Raw genomic sequence first — 23403 nt, 5'->3', positions numbered from 1 at the left:
GCCGGACCTGTAAAAATAGTAAAATAATAGCATAATAACCCATGAACAACAAGAACTCCTTGCTTTTTTTCTCCTTTGTTTTACATTTAATGACAAAACATGAAGTTTCTTGAGAAATATAAGTGCAATTTCAACAATATCATGCCTAAATGTGCTATTTACACATCAGACTGGCTCTATAAAGGCATACACATTTAGTCACAGGTATCTGGAAGAGATTTAGATAGTAATTGTGAAAATTTAACAAATTCATCCTGTGGACTGGATTGGAACCTGTGGCGGGCCAGTTCTGGCCCCCGGGCCGTATGTTTGACACCCCTGCTTTATATTAAGACTTTTGGTTTTGACTTAGTATGTAGATTTCCGCATGAGTAATTCTACGGCTGCTCTTACAATGCACTCTTATCATCACTGCTCATATTTTGAGTACGATGATGTGTTTCTGTGTCCTCTGCTGCTGCTGAGCTGCTTAACCAATACAAGCCCCAGACTGGCCATAAGCGGCTCTACACAGCTGCTGAGAGAAAATGTTGGCCTCCACCGTATCTAATCGAGCCTCATGGCCAAAGTGTAGATCACAAGGGAAGAGCAATAATTTGAGATGTTTAATGTTCCCCTGTAGCTGGCTGATGTAAATTGAATTTATTTATTTTGTGCTCACATTGTGACAGGGCTTTCATGTGGAACGGCAGTTCGAGCATCAAACTTTGTCTCTAATCTCATTTGGTCCCTCAGAGCATTTATATCTGCTGACCATTGGCCTCGCATTATGGCGTGGAGCTGACAAAGTCTGCAGAGATTAATGCATCTCGCCGCTCCGTCTCTGCACTCTCTGGACCAGCTGTGATGCAGAGTTTGAGGGCAAAAAAAAAAAAAACACCAAGTTTTTTTTTCTGAGTGTGTCATGCTTTATTTATGGCACACAAGCTACAGTATGATTGTCTAAAAGGGTCACAAAAGACGCACAATCACTTTGTGTAGAGATTATAACTGTTCCACACGTTCCTGCCTTAGAGGAATGAATTTAGTCAATCATGTTCACTCAGTCAATCAGGGATGAGCAGATCTGATACTTGGTGTGTACAGAGGATATCAGTCTGACACTGGTCAGACAGACAAGCCAAATCCAATGTTAGCAATTAACACCAAATATTATATAAATTTGCCATGGTTAGTACTATCATGTTAACATAGGCTGCACATGTCTGCCATGGCTGCACTGACTTATTTTAAGGAAAAAGAAAAGGAAAATAAAAATGGTTTAAAATTATGAAATAAAAAGACTCTTAGCAATTGAACAGTCATGTTGTGGGATGTTAATTTCTGTCTCTATGGAAGCAACATATTTGTAACACAGTTGGAGCTTTGTGTTTTCGAAAATGACAAGTTAGGCATCAGCACAACTGTGTTATTCATAGCTTAGTTGTTTAAAAAGGTAAAAAGAATTCCGGCTAGACCAGAAATCCTACGATACTAAGAAGCTGAAAGTATCACCACCGTGCATAGCAGAGGCAAACAGACTTCATTCAATGATTCGATTCCGTTCCAGTTAGCTGTACTGGGACAAGGACAGTAGTCCAACTAAAGAGCAAAGTCAAGCTACAACACGGTCGACTTAATTGTGCGTGTAAATGCATTGAGGGACATTTTAGGAAGACATGTAACTTAAAATAGTTTCCTATCAAAAATATCTCTGACAGCAAGCTTAAGAATTACTATGGCATATACAAATCCTCAGCTATGGCTTTAAGTGTAATGTTTGATCAAGTGGAATGGATGAACAACTGACATCGTGATCAAGCAATTGACAAAAATTGTCAAGTATTAATCTATTTCTTCTACTCTAACAATCTATGTTCTGTTCATTTCTCTGTACTGACATAATGTGATATCAAAAGTAATTATATTAATACAGATAGAGCAAATTAATGTATTAATTGAGTTACCCCTGTGTATTAAATGTTTTACACAAATAAAGCTGCCTTGCCTTGCCTAATGGAAATGCTAACATGATATCAGAGGTGACTTTAAACAAAGATGATGCTCTGCTTCTATTCTGTTGCGCCGTTTTACTGTATTTTCAGCTTTGTCCTAATTTCACCGAGATCTACTGGGAGAGAGTTTTGACAAAGAGGGCGGCAGAGAAAAACAAACAGAAAGTTGGAGAAGACCGACAATAGCTGCCCAGAGGAGAATCCACTGGGGCTGCACCCCTCCTCTCTCCACCCTCAAAAGGCCATCAACTATGATAAATAGCCAGCAGGAAAGAGGATGAAGGCGCACAAACACCCACATGGAGATCATACATAAAGCAGAGGACCACAGATGAGCTGGATAGAAAAAATGAAAGAGGGAAGAAACAAATTGCTGGCAGACTGGTGTAATCTGCTGTGTTGCAATGGAAATGCAATTCTCCTCTTTATTCTCCCTGCTCACTGGGAGTCAATGAGCCAAGGAGGGGAACTTCTGACACACTGTGCAGCCCACAGACCCACCCTCCGCCCCTGCAATCCATTTTATTTATGCTTTATTGCAGCAGACTCCCAGCTCAGCGGGTGCCTGTGGCTGAGGGACATGTACATGTTGTTATAGCAAAAGTCACCCTGCCGTTTGTTTTTCAATTAGCAGATCATGGTATGGAGCACTGGGCCTCCCACTCAGAACTAAATCACCCAGGAGCAGCCAGTGCTCTCGTCCTCCGATGGCCAGCTGCTCTGTAGACCATGTGGGGTTTGTAATGGCAGGGACAGGAAGGCTCTCTTGAGGTAAACCACTGGCAGATGATGTTCACATCTTTGATGCAGCCCACCATTGTGAATCTACACTTATGTTCCATGCAGATCTCTAATGGGCAATATTTTGTATTGCGGTTGTACAGCGTAGTATATTATGTTCCCTTGGTGCCTGCGAGCATGGGAATGAAGACATCAGTACTAAATGTTGTTGTAGCACTTTGGTTTACAGCAACATATCTCACAAAGTTCATCAAAGAGTCATTGTCTGTAGTGTCCGTCAATCCATTCATCGTCAACTGCTTATCTGAGATTATCTCTCACAGGGGGCCCCAGACTTCCCTCTCCCTGGCCACAATGATTGGGGATGCTCCCAGGGCCAGTAAAGAGATATAATACCTCCACCTAGTCCTAGTCTGCCTGAACCACTTCACCACCTCGACTCCTTTCCATGCAAAGGAGCAGCGGCTCTCTGGGTCCCTCCCGGATGGCTGAACTTCTCACCCTAACTCTAAGGGAGACCCCAGCCACCCTTCTGAGAAAATCCATTTTGGCCACTTGTACCCACGATCTCGTTCTTTTCGCCATGAACCATCGCTCATGACCACGGGTGAGGGTAGGAACGAAGATCGACCAGGCTTTGCCTTATGGCTCAGCTCCCTTTTAGTCACGGTGGGGTAGAGCACACAATACCGCTCCCACTGCTCAGATTCTCCAGCCAATCTCACGCTCCATTGTTTCCTCACTCCTGAACAAGACCCCACGATACTTAAACTCATTCACTTGGGGGTAAAGACTCATTCCCCACCGGGAGTAGGCAATCCATCGTTTTCCTACTGAAAACCATGGCCAGCTGCGAACGGATCCAGTGAGCGCTGTAGATCACAGACTGATGATGCCATCATGTCCACACTACAACACTATGGCTGCGCCTCGAGATCCTGTCCATGAATATCACGGCCCTGGTTGTGGTGCGTAAATGTAAATTTTTTTATGCATTTTTCATGATCATTTTTCCTAACTTGCTAACTAGCTTCTATCACCTCGACTTCAGCAGTGTTGTGAAGACTCCTGTCACACACTGGGAGAGCACAGGCAGGGTGTGTAAAGGTAACCATGTTGGTCAACATGGATGACTCCAGCACTCCTGCCTTTCCTTTAACATGCATTAAGGATTCAAGCTCTGTCAGATCTTTATCTGTGCGGTTCCCACCGCATCACCCACTTGGCGCTAATGACTGTCCACTGTGACATAGTGGATGCAGAAGATCTTCACACCTTTACAATAACCTTCATCGGTAGAACAACTGAGACATAGTCCACTTTTGGTCACACATAAGCGTGTGTTGCAACAACTAAAACATTTCTTACACAGGTGCACCAGCCAATCATTCTGTTTGGTCTGAAAATATATAAAAGGTGGACACATAGACTTCCAAATTGGAGGTTGATGCTAACCTGGTAACCAGGATGTTTTTGGTCTTCTTCCGTGGAAGATGACATCAATTGAGTCCATTTTGTTGACATAATTTAATAGGAGTCTAGTTGCAGGTGACTTCTGTGAGTTCCTGGTTGCAAAACCTCAACATAGCACTGGCCAAAGAGCCAGTCTCATGGCCTCCAAAAGGGAGGTCACAAGGGTCACATCACTACTGATTGCCACTTGGGTCTGAATGAAATAATTTGTTGTGTTTATTACAGTGCAGGACACATACATTATCTGTTAAAATTAACTCTGGACATTCTTTGACCTTCATTCTTTCCTTTTCAAAGGTCATTCGGATGAGGTACAGAGGGACTTTGAAACTACGCTCTTTCAGCTGTGAGGCAGTGCCACTAAAATACAGAACATACAAATGTATGTGGGTTGTGACAAAGGAAACGATATGCATGTTTGCATCAATGGCTACTGGAGCTAATTCATACTTGCTGAATGAGAGGAAATTGGGTCTGTGAGGAAGATGGGGGTCAGAGAGAAAGAACGAGAGATTGCAAATTTTGGTCTTTCTTATCACCAACATTCCATTAATAACTATACGACAATGAGAACCACTTCAGCACAGCAGGAGAGAGGAGACTATTAAATGCTGCTAAAGAGCCACCAAGACACAGTAGATGTAAAGTGCTAGTTTCCACATCTTTTTTTTCCTGACCGTCCTGCTGCTTGAATTTATGATGTCCATTGTTAGTTGCTAAGCAGGTAGCGGATAGTTTAGAGATGTTTTGCGGAAAAAAAATAAGTACCTGCTGTGGTAGAAAATGAGAGCAGTAAGAGTGAAATCACAGTAAAGCTCAATAAAGCCGAGGGAAGCTGCAGGTTCAGGTGATGATTGTCTGATAGTTCATCAAAATTACTCACTGCCTTCACGCTATTGTCACATTTTGCCCCATTCTGTATTCTGGCATTTGCTATCACTAAACACAAAGGGCAACTCATCATGGTGTACATGGTATACAGGTGTATCAAACTGTATCAAAACTGCAATAATTAAATTAAGCTCAGTAGCATACAATGAAACTGGGAGCGCTGCACCTCTTAGTGAATCAGTCATAGATAGATCAGTCATTCCATAATAAATAAATACAATCTCTGTTCAAATATATGACTTATAATCAGTTTAAAAAAAATACTATTGTGCAATTCAGTCATTGCCATATCTTGATTTATTACATCAATAAACATTTTTAAGAAGGTTGTGGTCTCAAACAATACTCCCGAGTCTTTTTGTAGCGAGTTTACCTGCGTTCATAACTGCTGCATATACCCATTAATCTCAGCGTGAAAGAAGCTTAAGAGTCATAAAATAAGATGGGTAATGACATGGCACTGGTGTGATTGACAGCTAATGCTCTTAGATCCGCACATTGCTAATTCTTCAGCTTTTGACAAACTGTGTGGTTGAAACCTGGAGGTGAACCTCTCAACTACTACAACCCCTAACTACAATACCTTGGTAAATTACCTGCTCCTTATTAAGTTTTAACCATATGGACAGAGTTTCTTCAGCTGCCATGCATGGAGATGAATCCACTTAAAGCATTTGTGTTGTAACATAGTGAACAGACACCATCTGTTTGATGAAGACCATGTGATGAAGTTGGCAGCCTCCTGGAGAAAGGAAAGTGGACCAGAATTTCAGCTCCTGTTTTCATGTTTTACTTCATACAATATTTCGCTGTCGCTATTATTATTATTAGTATTATTTTTGCCTTTTTGCATTTGGTTTGTTGTATTAAAATACTCAATTGTGCAATGCCACATTTGTGTCCTTCATGTGGTAGTTCTTGACAAGGAGCCCATTATTGAACCCAATGGTCTTTGCTGTCCAAACCGCCCTCCACATGTTCCATTTTATGAAGCTGTGAAACGTCATTTTGCTAACAGAGACAAATGGCCTATTAGCTGTCTTGTATTTTACACTGACTCATGGAAAATAGATACATCTCTCTCCATGTCTGAATATCAATACAGAAACTGACAGGGGGATTCATTTACGCCTCGCTCAGCGAAGCTCATTGGGAATAATAGCGTGTGATAGGCTTGTACAGGACAGAACAGTGTGGGTGGGAAATATCCTTAAGCGATGAGACTCAATTTCACCCAATGCTGTAACCTTGGCTGCATCACATGGGGCTAGATTTTTTTAAAAATGGAGTCTGTACGGACAGGAAGGAGATTGGTGTCAGACACAATACTCAATGCCAAGACAGGAGGGAAACATTCATCTTATATTTTATGGCTTTTCACTTAACATCTGAAATGTAAGGTGAATCCAGATGACTGAAAACAACCGTCTAACCTTAAACAAAGGTTTTACCATAAGATGGAATGTGCAAAGTAAAAGTCAAAATAGATTAGAATGAAATTTTATAGGTGTACTTGACAACTTTAAGAGCTTTAGAGCGATAAGGTCCGATTAGACACTATCAAGTTCATAAGCCCGTATAAGAAATATCATTTTGGTTCAGAAAATATGCTCCTTGCAAAGCATTATTGAGAATGTACTTTGGTTGTGTATTAATGCATTTTTGCCTCAGAGGATCTGTGAGTAAAATATATTTTTTATTTACAAATTCTTTGTTGCAAAGTTTAAAACTTCACAATCATCATAATCTAGTTATTTGTTCATTAAATGGCAACATAATACAAACAGAGTGGCTGTGCTGTTTCAGGTGAAAAAACAAGTCCGTTTCTATGGAAATCACTCACCTCATCAGCATTCTGCTGAAACAAAGAGCCTATTAATAACAGCAGCTCCGTGACTGCTGTCACCTCTTCTCTCATTGTTTCCTACCATCTAATTAGAGATCAAAAAACAGTTCCACCTCAAAATGACACTCAGTGAAACTACTACTTTTGTTCTGGTTGTTGTTTTGGTGGACTATTTTTACTGGCATTGTTGTTTTAAACTAATTCCTTTGATTTTCTGGCCTGGAAACTACATATATCAACATTTTATTTTTGGAGGAATGATTCCACTTTATCTGTCTTTTATTTTTTTTTTTTCCAGCCACCTTTCTGTGTGACCAAATCCTTTTATACAATTAGTGTGAATGTGTTCCGGCTTTTTGTTGCCACATTGTTGTTAAAGGAATGAAAAGAAACAATTTATACATTTAGGTGATTGTACACATTAAAAAAAAAAAAAAACAACAAACAGTATAATTATTGTATGTCCAAGCATACAAGAGATTCTACTGTAGTTTTGAGGAAACACAAACACAATAGAACTAGTGGTTGGTTTGTCTGAGTTACTGAAGAAACACAAATTCAACATGACAGACCTCTCAGTGGTTTGAATGTACAATGCAACAATGGGCCCTTTGCACAGCAGCCATTTTGACAGGTCACAGAAGGAACTGTCAGGTGAATACAATCATGTTAATAATAGAAGACTTCCATTAAGCTCACTCTGTTTTATGGTGCCTGCATGTTTGCTGACACACGAACTGAACACAGCACTTCATGTGTTTCTCCTACTAAAATATGCCAAATGTACTAGTAGATGACCTTAACTCCAACACACTGGTCCTTCACTGTGCTTCGTGTCCTTGTGATTGTTGCTTTCATTTGGACATTGGCTGGATTATAGTTGTCCTGTTTTGCCTGTATCACTATTTTGTGAACCTTGGTTTACCGCAGAGATGAGATCTACATTAGGGACCTTTTCCCTTGAACTTGGATGTGACAGTATATTCTGGGCAGACATTTTGAATGAGAATGAACTTTATGATTTGTGTTGTATCCTTGTATGAGGGTTGCACACAAGAAAGCATCCAAAAAGTTGTGATTTAAGTGCCTGAAGGACTTTATAACACCCCTAATTCAGACTGTCTGGCACCATAGCAGAGATTTAGCAAGCTTCTAAGGCAAACAGGTAGCACTGACATTGAAATGTCTCAAATACCAATTATGATGATAAAGCTCAATAGAAAACAACGTAATTGTCATTGCCATCTTGGCCATGATGGAAAAGCCCACTTTTGTGTTGATAAATAATTATGTTTCATTCAATTTGAATACCAAAGTGAGACATCATATTTTATTCGGACATCTGTGCCTGTATTTTAATTTAGAGTTGCTTCAAAAGAAGAAATAATTTACTTGTTATAGCCCAGTCTGCACTACATCCAAGCCCACCAGTAGGCCATGCCCAGAATATTGGGAAGCACTGCCCAAAAGGAAAGTATGGATTATGGAGAGATTGATGCACCAAACTACCCACAGAACCAACACCACAGAGACTCCCAGTAACTCAAAGCTTCCCATTACTCAACTACCCAATACCTTAACACCTAGTTAGATGCCAAGTTGAAACCTGTGTCCTTTCTTGTCCTCAGATTTACAGAGTGAGTCTCACCAGGAAGTACCCACTTATTTAATAGCCACTAGGGGCAATACGACAGGTTGCAAACATAGCTTATTTTGAATGGAATAAGCTGACATTTCAAGTTAATGGTTTCAATCATTTCAATCAATTGATGATGGATTTTTAAATGATATTGTCTTTAAGAGGAAAACAGACAATTAAGCACAGCACATATGAGACTGACTACTACTGTCCAATAAGTGCCTGCAGGTGATGTCTATGAAAATCAAGTTCAAAAAAACTCAAATGACATCTGACAAATTGCAAGTCCTGAGACTTCTCCATGGAAGTTCAAGTCAATGGGTCCTCCTGCATTTCCACCCCCAGCCAACACCTTTTCCCTTTCCCTGAATCAGCTGTTCCACCTAATGTCTTGTCAGTTCCCGAGGGCTTTCTCCTGATCTTTAGTCAATGACCATGGTGAATTGGATTATCAGGCTGACTGGACGTTCCAGTTTACAGCCTCCATTGTGCCAAGTTATACCCTTCAGCTGTGCAAGCCCCATTCCCCACTTCCCCACAGGTTCAGACACAGCTACACCTGTGAGGGCAAGAATTTGCTGACTAAATGTAAAGGCTGCAACAAGAGGAGAACTTCTGTAGCGTGGTACAGACGTGTTTGTTTTCTTTCCTGTGCAGCTGAACAATAAAGAGATTACTCCGTGTTTTTTCATGCTTGACAGACTCGCCTATTTGTGTGTGCTGTGATTCATGCTAATTGCTCATACGGCAATAATTTAATGTGTGTGTGTGTGTGTGTGTGTGTGTGTGGGTGAGGGGACTATTTGAAATGTCACCATAATTAATTAACGTTGTAATTACATTTTTATCATGACTTAAAGAATATTAGATGCACGGCCTTTTATATTTAATATGCTAGCTAGTTAATGGTTTATAATTATTGTAGAATGGAGACTTCGGGAGCCCCTCAATTGCTCAGCATGTAAGTCAGTATCGTGGCACCTCAACAGTGATGCATGAATCAAATGGAGGATTACAATCATTGTTTTCAATCAAGGTATTAGATGAAGCATACAGTTCTTCATTTCCCATCATCCGCTTCACATGTATTGTAATGTGGATTCTCACAAGGGTCTGAAACAGAGACATAGACACCAGAGCCAATTACTGCTACTCAATGCCAACATCTGATTCAAAACACTGTGTTTTTTGGGGGGATTATATTGTATCGTATGACATGGAATAAAGCAGCAGATGTCTAAAGCGGTCCTCAATAGTATCTTTATTATATAAACCAAAGGTTTCTGCAAGAGCCTCAAGTCTAAGGAATCAATTTATAGAAGATATACTACGGATTGATTGTTAAAAATCTAAAACATATAAAACAACGGCTCATCCTTTCATCACGCAACAATGCTATGGTAAATAATTAATCAGCTTCAGACACAAAAATAACTTGGTTGTTTTAGGTAGAAACTGAAGAGACTTTTGTTGTCATGGTTACAATCACAAACACACAGAAGATTACAGGAGAACTGATGAAGATGTAACACATGTTCTCTTTTACTCAAATCTTTATCAGCATGACCACTAAACTATATATTGTTGGTACTAGGGCTGTCAAACACTTTTCTCTTAATGATGATTCATCGCTGAAATTCAGATGCTAAATGTGATTAATTGCATTTTGTAATCGCATGATTACATTGCATTGATTTGCGATTCAAAGCTGTTTCAAAGTTGATATTGCAACCTTTACTAGTGTATTGTGATTGGGAATCAAATGCAAAGAAAGTTACCTAATTAACTAGATTTACTTGATTTTTTCTTTTGTGCAATAAGCCTGAGATAACACAATGTCTACTAAGTTAATGCAACAACACTAATAATTTGCAGTTTAGTTGCATTGTCCATTTCATGCAGGCTCTCTATTAGGTTTGGGCATGGGACGTTGGGAAGTGTTAAAACATAATGCAAATCGTCTATAACGATATAGGCAGAGTGATTGAGTGACACAGAGACGCAACACAATTATTTGTCATTGTTTCTCAGCAGCGTTGCAGCTTCCTCTATTCGTTTATTTCACATCCTGACTACGCGATGGATCATTTGAGCGGTCTTGTCATCATGGCGACCATCAGCTATTTTTAATAGTCTGACACCAATCCTCCCCCCACACACATGCACACAGACTGCACACAAATAATGTGATAGGTTTAAGCATGGCCCTTTAATTAATCATGATTAACACAATATCACTGACAGCCCCAATTAGGATACGATAGGCCACTCACTAATAAAATAGAAAGTTGGTTTGTTTTGTTTTGGTATTTTGTTTTTTTGCGATGGAAAAAAAGACTTAAGTATTGTAAATCATCTCACACACTCACACAAATGAAGCTATACCGTGGCCTGCCTTGATATAAGTGGCTTCCTAAAGGGGTAGGAATAGGGATATGTTTAGGATTTCTGGTGGCGGAGGGGTACTGTCGTATGCATGTCAGATATTTCATATCGCATGTTCAACGTCGAACACAATCAAATGTCCGTATTGCCTGTCTCTCATTCTCCTCCACTTTCTGCCTGGCCCACACTTTCCTTTCTCTGCCTGGGAACAATAAGTGGCACCAGCAACTCAATGTGATGAATCCTATCTCAGGCAACACATGCACTCCTTCACCGCTAAAGCAGTAAACACTGAGTGTATTGATGAGTAACCTTTGTTTCTGTATTCCAGACAAAAACCCAGGCAGGGAAAGCAAGCTCCTGCAAGGGCTTTTTGAATGATGATGCACAGAATGGAGTATTTTCTGGGGAGTACACCATATGTGTGGACAGTTTTAGCTCAAGGTGAAGGAACTTTAACTTGTATATGTGTGCCTGCAGACAAACCAATGCAAATGCACCCAGTAAAGGAGGCTGAGAGGAGCTGAGAAAGGATGAGCTAAAAAGCACACTACCAATTACTTAAAGGCGCTATATGCTATTTCTCTGCTGCTCAACTTACTTGTCAGGAGCATGTGGTGATGGTAGCAGGCCAAGAGCTATAGTCAACACTGGCAAGGCAGGAGGTTATAATGCACCCTCTAAAAAACTACTTCTTCAGGGCAGACTGCACAATGCAGCATATTTTATATGGGTTAAAGCTTATTCCATTTTTCTATTCTAAATATGGCCTTATTCACATTTTGTAAGATCTAATTAAGACATGGTGTGTGTGTGGGTGCATTTGAGGTATTATGGGGACAAAAAGCAAGTCCCTATAATGCTAATGTATACATAAAGACATGTTGTGTGGTTAAGATGAGGTTAAGGTTAACCCTGACCCTACACTATTTATGTATATTTGTGTAATACATATACATCAGTGTAAGAGAGCAAATCATTCCCTGATCCTATTTAATGTTTAATAGTAAAAATATAAAAGTCATGGCATCTCATATCCTGAGTTTGTTGTACTTATTTCCTGTTTTGGGAAAACTATTAATGCTATGTGTCTCTGTGAGCATGTATGCATGCATGCAGATGGGTTTTATTCTGTGTTTTAAACTTACATTGGTATCTGAGCAGCACTGATCCACCGTGGGCCTTGGGGCTGTGCATCCGGATAGAGATCTGGTTGCTGTGGCTCCGTACCACCAACCCTCTCATCAGAATGGACTCGTTGGCCAGCATGGTGTTCTCCCCGTAGCCCACATCTTCAAACACCACCTTGTCTCCCTCAGATAGATTCACATTCATCACCTGATGGGAAACCGAACATAGGCATTTGTTCATTTATCTATGAAACAGAAACGCAACAAGAACAGATCAAGATTCAAGAAACAAGTTCAACTTTATCCTTTCTCAGCTGAGGATTTTCGGCCTTGCACAGGAGCATGATGATTCAGTGTTTAACACTTCAGAGCAGAGATATACAGTGCTTTCTTTTAAAGCGTAATTATAAGTGCAGGATAGATTGTGCAACCAATTCAATTTAAACAAAACAAACTGCATGAGCTGAGGAGAAAATAATGCTTGAACAGACTAATACATTAAATAAACTGAGGGAGAATCAGAAATTCTCCTTCAGTTTGGCGGAAATTAGTCATGTATGGAAACCTTTCATTTTGCCTTCCCAAATCGCTTAATCCATCTCCCCTTTGTCTTGTCTTTTTAAAAAAAAACAAAAAACACAGGATTGGCTCATCCTGATACAGAAAAAAAATACTTTTGAAATGACCAAATCTGAAATACCACTGCTTTAACTGAGACTGCTAGTTATAAAAGAACAGTAGTAGAATAGGCAGTGTGGGGCCAATCAAAGTGGGAAAAAAAATCCAGTCAACTGTGTTAACAATTATATTTTTTCTAAATTAGAGACAACAAAGCACACTGAAGGCTTGCATGTCTTCCCCATGTGCGTGTGGCTTTCCTCTGGGTCCAAATACAGAGGTTAATCGGACACTCCGAAATGATGGATGTGAGAGTGAATGGTTGTTCATTTCAATACAGTATGTTTGACGTCAGCTGGGATTGGCCCCAGTGGCCACGTGTCCCTAATGTGGAAGATAAAGTGGTAGATAATAAATGAACAAATGAAATGAGAATAAAGCCTGGTCAGGATAACAGTGTCTGCCACAACCATGCATATGTGCATAATGTAAATATTTCTATTTATATGATATGTATTTGTAGTCACAACCATTCATGGAGAAATTGCTCCCAACCCACTGACACACGGCAATAGCAGCCTCCCACATTATTCTGGGTCATTTCAAAAGCCGCATTAAAAGCTATGCACAGCTTCTCCATTCAGAGTGGCAGCCGTCATTGTTGCCACAGCGAGCACTGTCATCATCCAGTCAGACGGCAAAGAGAGTTTTCTAATTTCACAACAGATAATGAAATACTTCTCTTATGAAAGAGCTGTGGGGCACATAAGTGCCAACCTTCACGGATTAAATTTCTATCTGATGCTATTTGCACTTGATGTACCTATTATTTGCATGCACAGTTCAGGGGCTGGTTTGCACTTTTAGTGAAAAAAAGAAAGGTGCTCAAATGAAGTGAAGAGTGTTGACATCAGAGATTGAGACAGTGACCTCAAACTCAATGGCTCCAACTCGGTGTGCAGTGCCACATGGGAAGTCGTCCTTGTACAAATCACAAATATGAAATATGGAAAAAGCCAAAGGACAATGTGGAGCTCAGTGATAGGCGTGATAACCGTCAGCTTGTCTTTGTCACTGTGTCTGGTGGAGAGCGTTGCTTTTATCAGCTTTTATCACAGCAGGTGCTTCTTTATTCAAGCGTTAAAAGGAGTGAGGCATCTTGTCTTCACATATTTCTCTATAGATCATATCAAGTGTGTCCTACCTCACCAAGCTGAGAGATAAATCTACAATTCCCTGCACAGGGTGTTTGTTTGTGACACTTCACAGTATGCAAACATACAAACTAGACATCAGATTGTTGTTGGGACAGAACACTGTGAATATACAGTACAAGTATTAAAAGTATTCTTAGTAATAAATACTGCATAAAGTTCCTCCGCTAGCATTACTGAAAACCTAAAAAACAGCTCTGTTCCTAAAAATGGCATGTAGAAAAACAAGTCTTTGACCCGTCTTTGTGTTTATTTGCTACAACAACAGCAGTAACAATCATGATTCTAATAATAATAAACTTTATTTTTAGGGCACTGAAAACAATGTACAGAGTGCTTCACAGCGCAACATCACAAAGTCCTTGACAAAATATAAAAGAGTAAAATCATGGAAAAACAGGCACAACACAGATGACTCAAACTGGTAACAATTAAAACTGATTAGATACGACTCTTGCAAGAGGCCAGGGCTGCAAGATAAGATCACAGAAAATTGGAGAGGGCTTCCTGATGAAAATGAGTTTTTAAGCGAGACTTAAATGAAGACACTGACGCAGACTCAGCCTCATTCCCTCAGGCAGGTCAGGAAGAACCTGCGCTGTTCTTAACTGCTTCAAGTTGTAGTAATAAAAATTGTGTGACAGTGTATACTGTCTGTGTGTACTATGCACAAAACATGTTTTTAATGCATTGTAATATGATGTAACTCATAATAGCTCCCGTTAGAATGCTAATGAGTTACAGTCTTGTCAGTATGTTACACACAACTTCATTTATTCAAATGTGTCAGGCTTGAAATGGTCTTTGTTTTTTCTGTATTTGAATAGCATTATGATCGCCATGATCTCCATTCATAAGGAATCTTCATCAATAACGTCAATATCATCAATGTTATCCTGATGCTGTCTGATGTCACCGACAGCAGAAAGCCATGAATCACCGTGACTGGCCATCGCAGTAATCCTGGTGTCACTAGATGGAGTAGCACAAAAATTGTTAGCTGGATTTGTTAATTAATAATAATAATAATAATGATAATTAACAAAAGCATTATCTCTACTCACCTCTTAGCTTTGACTTTGCTCGTCAAACAAACAAGCAAACCCTTATCCTAATGCTTTTCATGTCCTGAGAGCATAAATAAATCAAGTTTATAAGAGCGATAAAGCAGGTATCTGTAGCTCTCACACCTACTTTAACACACAAGGATCAGAATGTTAATGTGTTTGATACAAAGAGGGGTGTCTTGATGTGGTGAGAGATTGAGAGTGTTTATAAAAAGTGAGTTAGGTAATTTAGGCTTTAGCCAGTTAGATATTGAGCATTTTTCTGTATTAAAACAGAAAACATTAGCATTTTTGTCTTTAAACATAGAACAAACTACTGCAGACATTGATCACAGTTCAGGTGAATACCAAACGTGCATAATCAGGGTAAGGAATGACCTCTACTATGCTGTTTCATTTAAAGTAATTGACTTACTGTCATGTCGATAAGGTGGTTCAACATCCCCTAATGGTTCTTCACCTTATTTGCTTTCTGTCCAAGTGAGATGTGAATCTAGATACCACTCTCACCTCTGTGTGTTAAGTTCAGAGCTGGTGGCTTATAGGTGTAACATTTAGGAGGGCTAATTGGCCAAAACATTGATTTTTTTTCTTTTTTGGAAGCCTTTAGAAAAGAGTCTGGGCTTTATGGAGGCCACCACCTTGCACCACAATATTGCTAGTCACACCATTAGATGTCACTAAATGTTCCACACTGGACCTTTAATTTAGCTTAGCAGCTATTCCAATGAACAACATGTTTCAGCAGACATGTGCACTGACTGTGCATGACTTCCATAAGCCTTACTGTCTGGCACATTTACATTGCAGCTACCATCGTGCCTACACAGGAGCATGAGCAAAAGATGTCCTTGTAACTGGCAAAGCGCAGAAATGATCTGTTGTGAGGATGAGCTGTTGCTCTGAAGCTGGAACCTTGTTTGTTGCAAACCTCGAAAGGTCACGATAGCCATCAATATATTAAGTTGTCTGAAAAAAGAGAAAAAGAGCCAGTGTTTGTGTGTTGCCAACAGTTTCCCAGTCGGGGATCAATGAAGTACATCCATCCATCTGGTCATTTCAACACTGTAATAAACACAAGTAGTTACTTTATTCAGACCAAATGGAATAATCAGCTGGCATATCTGTCGGTAGAAAACCGCGCTGCCTAACCTGCACATAGCCTACCGTGCACATGCTCTCTGTGTGTCTTTGCAACCAGCTGACGAGCCATACACAGATAGGCAGAAGCAGAAGTCAGTGAGTTAGTCAAAAAAAGTGAATTTGAACATATAGACAAACAACCATTCACCCTCACACTCAAACCTGCGGGCAATTCAGTGGCCAGTTAACATCGGCATGCTTTGTAGACTGTGGGAAAACACATGGGGAGAACATGCAAACTCCATACAGATGTGATTTCTAGTTTTCTTTTATCTAAACATTAATGTTATCCTATAAAGCAGAGAAAAACGATGTAAGGAGACTAATGGGCCCTTTGCACAGAAGCCGTTCTGGCATATTTTTGCTTTGCTTTGTTCCTTTTGCATCGGTCAGGACAGTGTGACAGTGACCCAGCATGCTCCCTGATTCAGAGGTAGCTAATGGGAACTCAGCCATCATTTATTTGATTATTTACAACTGCACGGACTGTATCTTGTCAAAATGGCCACTGTGTAAATGATCTATTTTTCCAAACTGAGCTGTTCTCTTCTATAAGACACTTGGAGCATTTTTAAACAGAGACAAGGACTTCCAAGTTCGATGCTCATGTCACACACGATAATAGATGAGCAATGCCAGTGAGAACTGAGCCAAGTTGAACCGCTGATAAAGATAAATAGATGGTTAAGAGATTATGTTGTTAAACGTCATTGTCACATTTTCTACATGTAGTCATCCCCATTTCAAAACATCATGACTCATGCTATAGGCAGGGAGTCAGGGACTGTGTAACAAGTGCAAAATGAGGGAGGATAATACTGGTACCATAATATGCTGTATTTACTGCCCATTATTCAATTACAAGGCACTTAAAGTGCAACTTTACTTGCAGCCCACGTAAAGGAGCCTAGCCAGCCTGAACACAGTGACTCACACTGCACCGCACTGGCTTGTGTATAACAAGTTATAATGTGTCGTTAATGAACTCATAGACGCAGCATCAGGATAATAGCGAATAGCTGAACAAAGGGCATCGCCAAGTAATCACATTATGCCTTCAGCTCAGGGATAATAAAACACTTGAGGGAACATTGGGAGACATAATCCAATTTGCACTGGCACCAGCCCAGCTTCTTTGTGACTGTACCTCACAAACACAACCATGAGAGCTGTTCACCCTGTCTGGAGACTGAGTTATAACCCGGGCTGTGTAATGGATTGTAATACACTTTGAAATCTGAATCCCTGGAAGCACTGACTTAAGACACAATATGTGAGTATTACGTGACATATGATAATGAAATAGATTGATGAATTTGAACAATGATTTGTGTGCTTTCCTCGCTAATGCACATCCCCACGACTAAACACAGTGTTGTACATCTTAACCTGAGCCTAAAATGAATTGTGTAATGTAGACTTTACGTGTATGAAACAAAATCATTGTTTTTAATTTTATCACACAGATTTTGTGAGTGAGAGAAAGCAAAATTATTAGACTTATTATAAGTATTATGTACTTAAATATAATGTTTTTCTGATTACATTCCCTGTACTTAAAAGGAGGGTTGTTGAGTGGGTGCAAGCTCTGTAAAAACATGGCAGCAACTACGGAAATAGATTTTAATCCACCACTTCTCAACCACATTAGTTTACTGTATGTGTACCTGAAGAATAAAATTGGCACTTCACCTTTACTGTTGATTGTTGTTTTCACTTTTAAATCAGTCACTCCCCCGTACCAGAGTACTATGAGGAAAACAACTATTTTATAACAATCTTAGAACTGACATTCTAATTCCACCCCATCATTATGTCCAATTGTGATATTTTGTTTTGTGAGGTGAAATGATTGGGTTACCAACTTCTAATTTCAGTTGATTTGTAGCAACAGGCAGTTTTTGCAGGTGCTGGATAGAATAGCAAGGATAAAAAGATAGAGTAGCAATTTTTCAAACGAGCGGACGTGTTTGCACAGTTCATGAGAAGACAAGCCAGTCGGAGCATTCCTGCACTCTGATTGAGAGCCTTTCTGCATGGAGTTTCCATGTGCCTGGGTTTTCTATGCTACCCCAGTTTAACTCCCAAAGTTCAAAAACATAAATAAACATAAAGGTAAATCACAGGTCAGACACACAAGACACCAAATCACAAAAACCTCGCTGATGATGTTATTGTTATGCCTGTTCTTGAATAGAAATGATTTAAGAAAGCAGTAGAATTCACTTGCGAAACTGTTCATGGGCCATTTTTTTGTTTGTGTTTTCAGTCACACTCTGACCTGTTTGCAACTGTCTCAGTTTACTTACTCTGCTGCCTCCAACTGTCTTGGCATAATATGAAGCACTTCTTTGTGCTGTGTATAATTCGCCAATTCCAGACAAAAACTAACAGCAATTCTACAATTTAATTGTTTTTTTTTTCTAATAGGTTGTGCACATCTAGAATGCAAAATATTGACATATAGTCCGTCCTTTTGACACTGTTACATAACTGATCTATATTTACGTTCTAAAAACCCCTCCTGTCTCATGCAGTGTATAAAACAGTGAGTGCTGTTGTGTGAAGAGGAAAGTCTCTGACATCCATTTACTTCATAAAAGCAACAAATGACAGCTGAATAATTCAACTGACATTTCCCTTATTAAGTATAAGCTGACAACTGGGGGTCGGCATGGAGGATGAGAGCAAAACAGGGACAGATGGAACCCTGGGATATGGTGTTGACTAAGGTATAAAAGCATATATAGGAGTAAACACATATAGGACAAACAACATGGAGAGGAATGAACAGGAGTAATGTAAAATCATAATGAATGTCGTATTTATTCCCTCATGTTCTCCACACTCTTGTTGAAGTTGTTCTTTTATGTAACACACACATCCTCCAGAAAAAGAAAGAACCATTTACCTCTAATTGCTCGCCTACTTCAAAGCATCACACCTCCCTTCATCCACAAGGAAACTGTTGAAATTGAATCTTACATGCGAGTCTCCATGTGAGTTTTAAACATGGGGTTAATATCACTGCCCCTGTCAATACATTAACATAGAGCATAATTCATGTGCGTTCACTAATGGGGGCCGAGTGTATGAGCGTTTGTGTGTGCTAATTAACTACGGTAATTAAGAGGGAGGTGAGTAAATGATGTTGCTGTCGAGGGAGCATCTGTTCCAGCAGGAGAAGTGGGTCACAGTGGAGAGGAAACAGCAAAGGCCACTAATGATGGAAATTCAGGTTCTCTTTCTCCTCATTGACTTTCTGAACTGTCTTTCAATAACTGGGTTTTCCATCCAACTTTTTCCACATTTTTAAAGCGTAGGTCTGACTATTCCATCAACTCTCTTAATTAATTATTCTCTTCTCTGAAACTCTGCACTGACATGTTAAGTTTATAAGTCTTAAGTCCAACTCTCTCAGATCACTTGATTTACATTAATATTATTATTATTAGTGACTTATTGGAAATATGGATCAGTATCACTAAAGATACACTGACAACCCCAAAGACGAAACACAAAAATGTCAGATGCATGACGCACATTGTCTTTGGACAGCGTCCAAAACTTACATAATGCCACAGCCCAAGCTAAAAAGGTTGCTGCGGTGACCCAACGCATAGCCCCATAAACAAAGCAGTTCTAGCAGGTCGTTGATTTCAGAGCAAGTTCAAGTTCACCGTCACTGATTGACCAGAGCCACTTTTGAAGAGTGAAGTGCCATAAATTAGACCTTCCATCAAGCCACACAGTTCAAGCTATCGACCTCCCATGCCAACTGATCAGTGTATTTCCACTTCACATTAGAAGACTGATACCTTTAATTAACATTTATGCAACAACAACAAAAAAAAATCACATTTTGTTCAGTCAACCCAGCACTTTTACTGTGTTTTTACTTTGATTATATATTGTTCTTTTGTTTACTTTTTTTTAGTGTGCATAAGAAAGTGTGTATAAGAAAGTTATAATATTTGAATCCTAAATTAATTCCCAATTTCTTCTGCACATGCGCACATGTTTCATCAACACAGGCGGATGGAAACAGTAACTGAGGTAACCAATGCAGATACAGTATTTCAGACTACATTTCCATTACTCAGTGAAATTAACGAGGACAGTTCTGACCATCGGCTGTCATGCACGTCTAATATTAAGATAGATGCAATAAAACAACAGCATAACTCCTATGTGAATGGTTGATCGTCTCTCTATGGGTCAGCTCTGTTCAGGATGTAGCCTGCCTCTCGCCTACAGTCAGTTATTGGGTTTGGCTCCAGCCGACACATAGCACTCAAGGATGAGTATCTTGAGGCTAGGATGGATGGATATTAAATAACTGTGAATAATAAATCCCATAGACACTGTAACACCCATATGCTTGTCATGAGTAATTAGAGTATTACATGTGCTGAAAATAACTGATGACAAATGCACCATTTCCTTCTACTACACATAGACAGAGCTCATTATGCAAAGATAAATCAAAAGGAAAAGGACAGATTTTAAGAGACATTTATATCCCAAATTAAGCCTTGGTGAAATCCAGAGATGCATAAGGATTTAGGATGTTTGTTTTACTAACTATATTGAAACTGAGTGGCATTAGCAGAGGTTTGCTGTCTATTCTTGCTTTTTCTAGATTGCATGCAAAGCCATTGTTAATATTAACAACTGTTTACTTAACAATCTATAAGAAGTGAGGCAAATGTTTGCTTGTTTTGCTTTCATGCCTTTCACTTATTTTCCTAGTAGCTAAATGTAGTCAGCCTGGTCCCAAACTCAGCTTTAGATACATTTTCTCTTTTCCAATAGCCAATCACTGTAGCATCCAGTCGCTGTGGACAAGTTTAAATCACAACTCAGGATACAGGATACATTATAACCTCTTGTTCTTCACATTGTTTCAGCTATTATGGCTGAAGCTCTTGGAAGACATCCATCATCACCAACCGCCCACGTATAAAAAACAAGTTCAACATCAGACATACAATACAGCTAGAATGAAATCACTGATATTGTTGAATTTGGTCTTTTTGGGGTTTTTGACCAAATAATCAATTCTGCTGTAGTCTCCATATACAGCTTCTGCATTTGAATATATAGAGTGTGTTGAAGAAGAAAAATATTTTGGGGCAAATCATTTTTGATTTCTCTTTCTACATTGACTAAAATTAATCAAGTCAAATTATATACATAATAATAAAGATTAACCAAAAACCTGTTTTTACATTGAAAAAAATAAATTTGTCATATTTCAGCTACAACTTCATTGTCACATGCTGGTCACGCTGTAAATTCCAAAATGGCTACTGTGCTGCCTCATAGCCAGTGGGTTCCGAGATTGGTACTTATACAATGGGTTGATACTTATGTTTATAATAGTAGAGATAAGATAAAAACACATAATAATCATTAAAAAGAAAAATACAAAGAATAATCTATGAATTGAAACAACCTCTCTTCAAATGTACACTGAATGATATAATAACAAATACATTAATTAATTAATCAATAAAAGTACTTGGGCCTGTACAATAAATTCAGCATTCAGATAAATGAGGCAATTATAAAGACAAATATCCACAGGTCCTGAGAGAGCAGAACAACATATTTAATTTATCACATATACATAAAAATTGACCATTCTCAGGCCGAAAAGGCAGGATAAAAAGGCTAGTTTATCAACTAACAAGAAGCATACACATTGGTGCACTTCCAGTATTCTCAATAATGAATGACCACTATTCTGGACCATAGTTTCATACTAAGTGCAGTGGAATTCTTTCATCATTTTCCTGAATGATTGATGCAATAGATTGCACCCCTGTTTCTCAACCATGGAAAACTTCTCTCTCACATTGGTGCGCAAAGGTCGACAGCAGTCGGCAGAAACAACTAGGCATGATTAACCTGCACCGTTAAATTTACACTAATTTATTGACAATACTTATGCACAGAGACCATTATAGACGACATGATGACAGACAATACGTATTTATGCGCTTTGACCTCCTGGAGCTGCCACCTTATCATGGTGGGTGGAGGGTGTGAGGGCTTTATGCCTCTGGTAGGGTTACCCAAGGCAAACAGGTCCTAGGTGAGGGACTGGACAAAGAGCGGTTAAAAAGAGCTCTAATGAAGAATTTCAGAAATTTACCCCACTCTTCCTCGCCAGGACGCGGGTAACTGGGGCTTCCCTCTGGAACCAGTTATGGGGGTGGGGCAGGATGTGAGCACCCATGGTGGCCGGGCCCCATGGCCTGTCACAGCCCAAAGAGGCAACGTGGGTCCCCCTTCCTATGGGCTCACCATCTGTGGGAGGGGCCAAGGAGGTCGGGTGAGGTAGAGAGGTTCAGACTCGACACACAGCTTGGGGTCTGGAACCAGTTGAGTTGCATCTAGAGAGAGCTGCCGGGCAGGTGCACACTTATTGCCTCTCCTAACTGTTGGTTGTGCTATATGCACTGACCAGCTGTTCTGAGTGCCCACCCTTTGGAGGGGGTGCTAAAAAGGTCCTGCTGGGGATTCAATGCTTCAATGCTCACATGGGCAATGGCAGTGAAGGGGTGCTTTGTTGTTGGACATCTGCGCTCATCACGGGTTGTCCATAGCAAACACCATGTTCAAACATAAGGGTGTCCATATGTGCACTTGGTACCTTGATACCCTTGGCCAGTTGTTGATCGACTTTGTAGTCGTATCATCTGACCTGCAGCCACATGTCTTGGACACTTGGAAGCAGGTTGGGCTCTCCCTTAGGGATAGAGTGAGAAGCTTGGTCACCCTGGAAGGCTCACAGTCGAGCCACTGCTCCTCCACATCAACAGAAGCCAGATGAGGTGGCTCAGGCACATGGTTAGGATGTCCCCTGGACGCCTCCTTGGTGAGGAGTTCTGGGTACATCACACTGGGAGGAGTCCCGAGAGAGGATCAAAAATTTGCTGGCCAATCGAGACATCTTAGCTGGCCTGAGTCTCATCTTGTGTCGTCTCAGCCTTGGAATGCCTCAGGATTCCCCCGGAGGAGCTGGACGAAGTACCCCGGGAGAGGGAAGTCTGGGGTTCTCTGTTCAAGCTGCTGCCCCAGCGACCCTTACGTCGGAGAAGATGTTTGGTTGGATGGACCTTGTTTAATTTTATTTTTATTCAATAAAGTTCTTATATGACAGTATGAGCAGGCAAAAAAATAGTCATATTTAAGTCATATTTGCAAAGCCAACAATAGCAAGACTGAAATTGTGGACTTGATTAAAATGATAA

The 23403-nt window shown here is 40.0% G+C and overlaps 1 protein-coding gene across 2 annotated transcripts in view; it reads right to left on the bottom strand.

Moving 5' to 3' along the window:
• Positions 1-23403, bottom strand: part of sez6b (seizure related 6 homolog b) — a 162650-nt gene that overhangs the window by 42775 nt on the left and 96472 nt on the right. For both annotated transcript variants that reach the window (XM_044032503.1, XM_044032502.1), the window contains exon 4: positions 12118-12307. In XM_044032503.1, coding sequence (XP_043888438.1) covers positions 12118-12307 — 190 coding nt within the window. The remainder of the gene's footprint in view (positions 1-12117; positions 12308-23403) is intronic.

The sequence above is a fragment of the Solea senegalensis genome, linkage group LG8, assembly GCF_019176455.1.
Source record: "Solea senegalensis isolate Sse05_10M linkage group LG8, IFAPA_SoseM_1, whole genome shotgun sequence".
Lineage (NCBI taxonomy): Eukaryota > Metazoa > Chordata > Actinopteri > Pleuronectiformes > Soleidae > Solea > Solea senegalensis.
The sequence above is the reverse complement of the archived record's forward strand: the minus strand, read 5'-3'. Positions and strand labels throughout refer to the sequence as shown.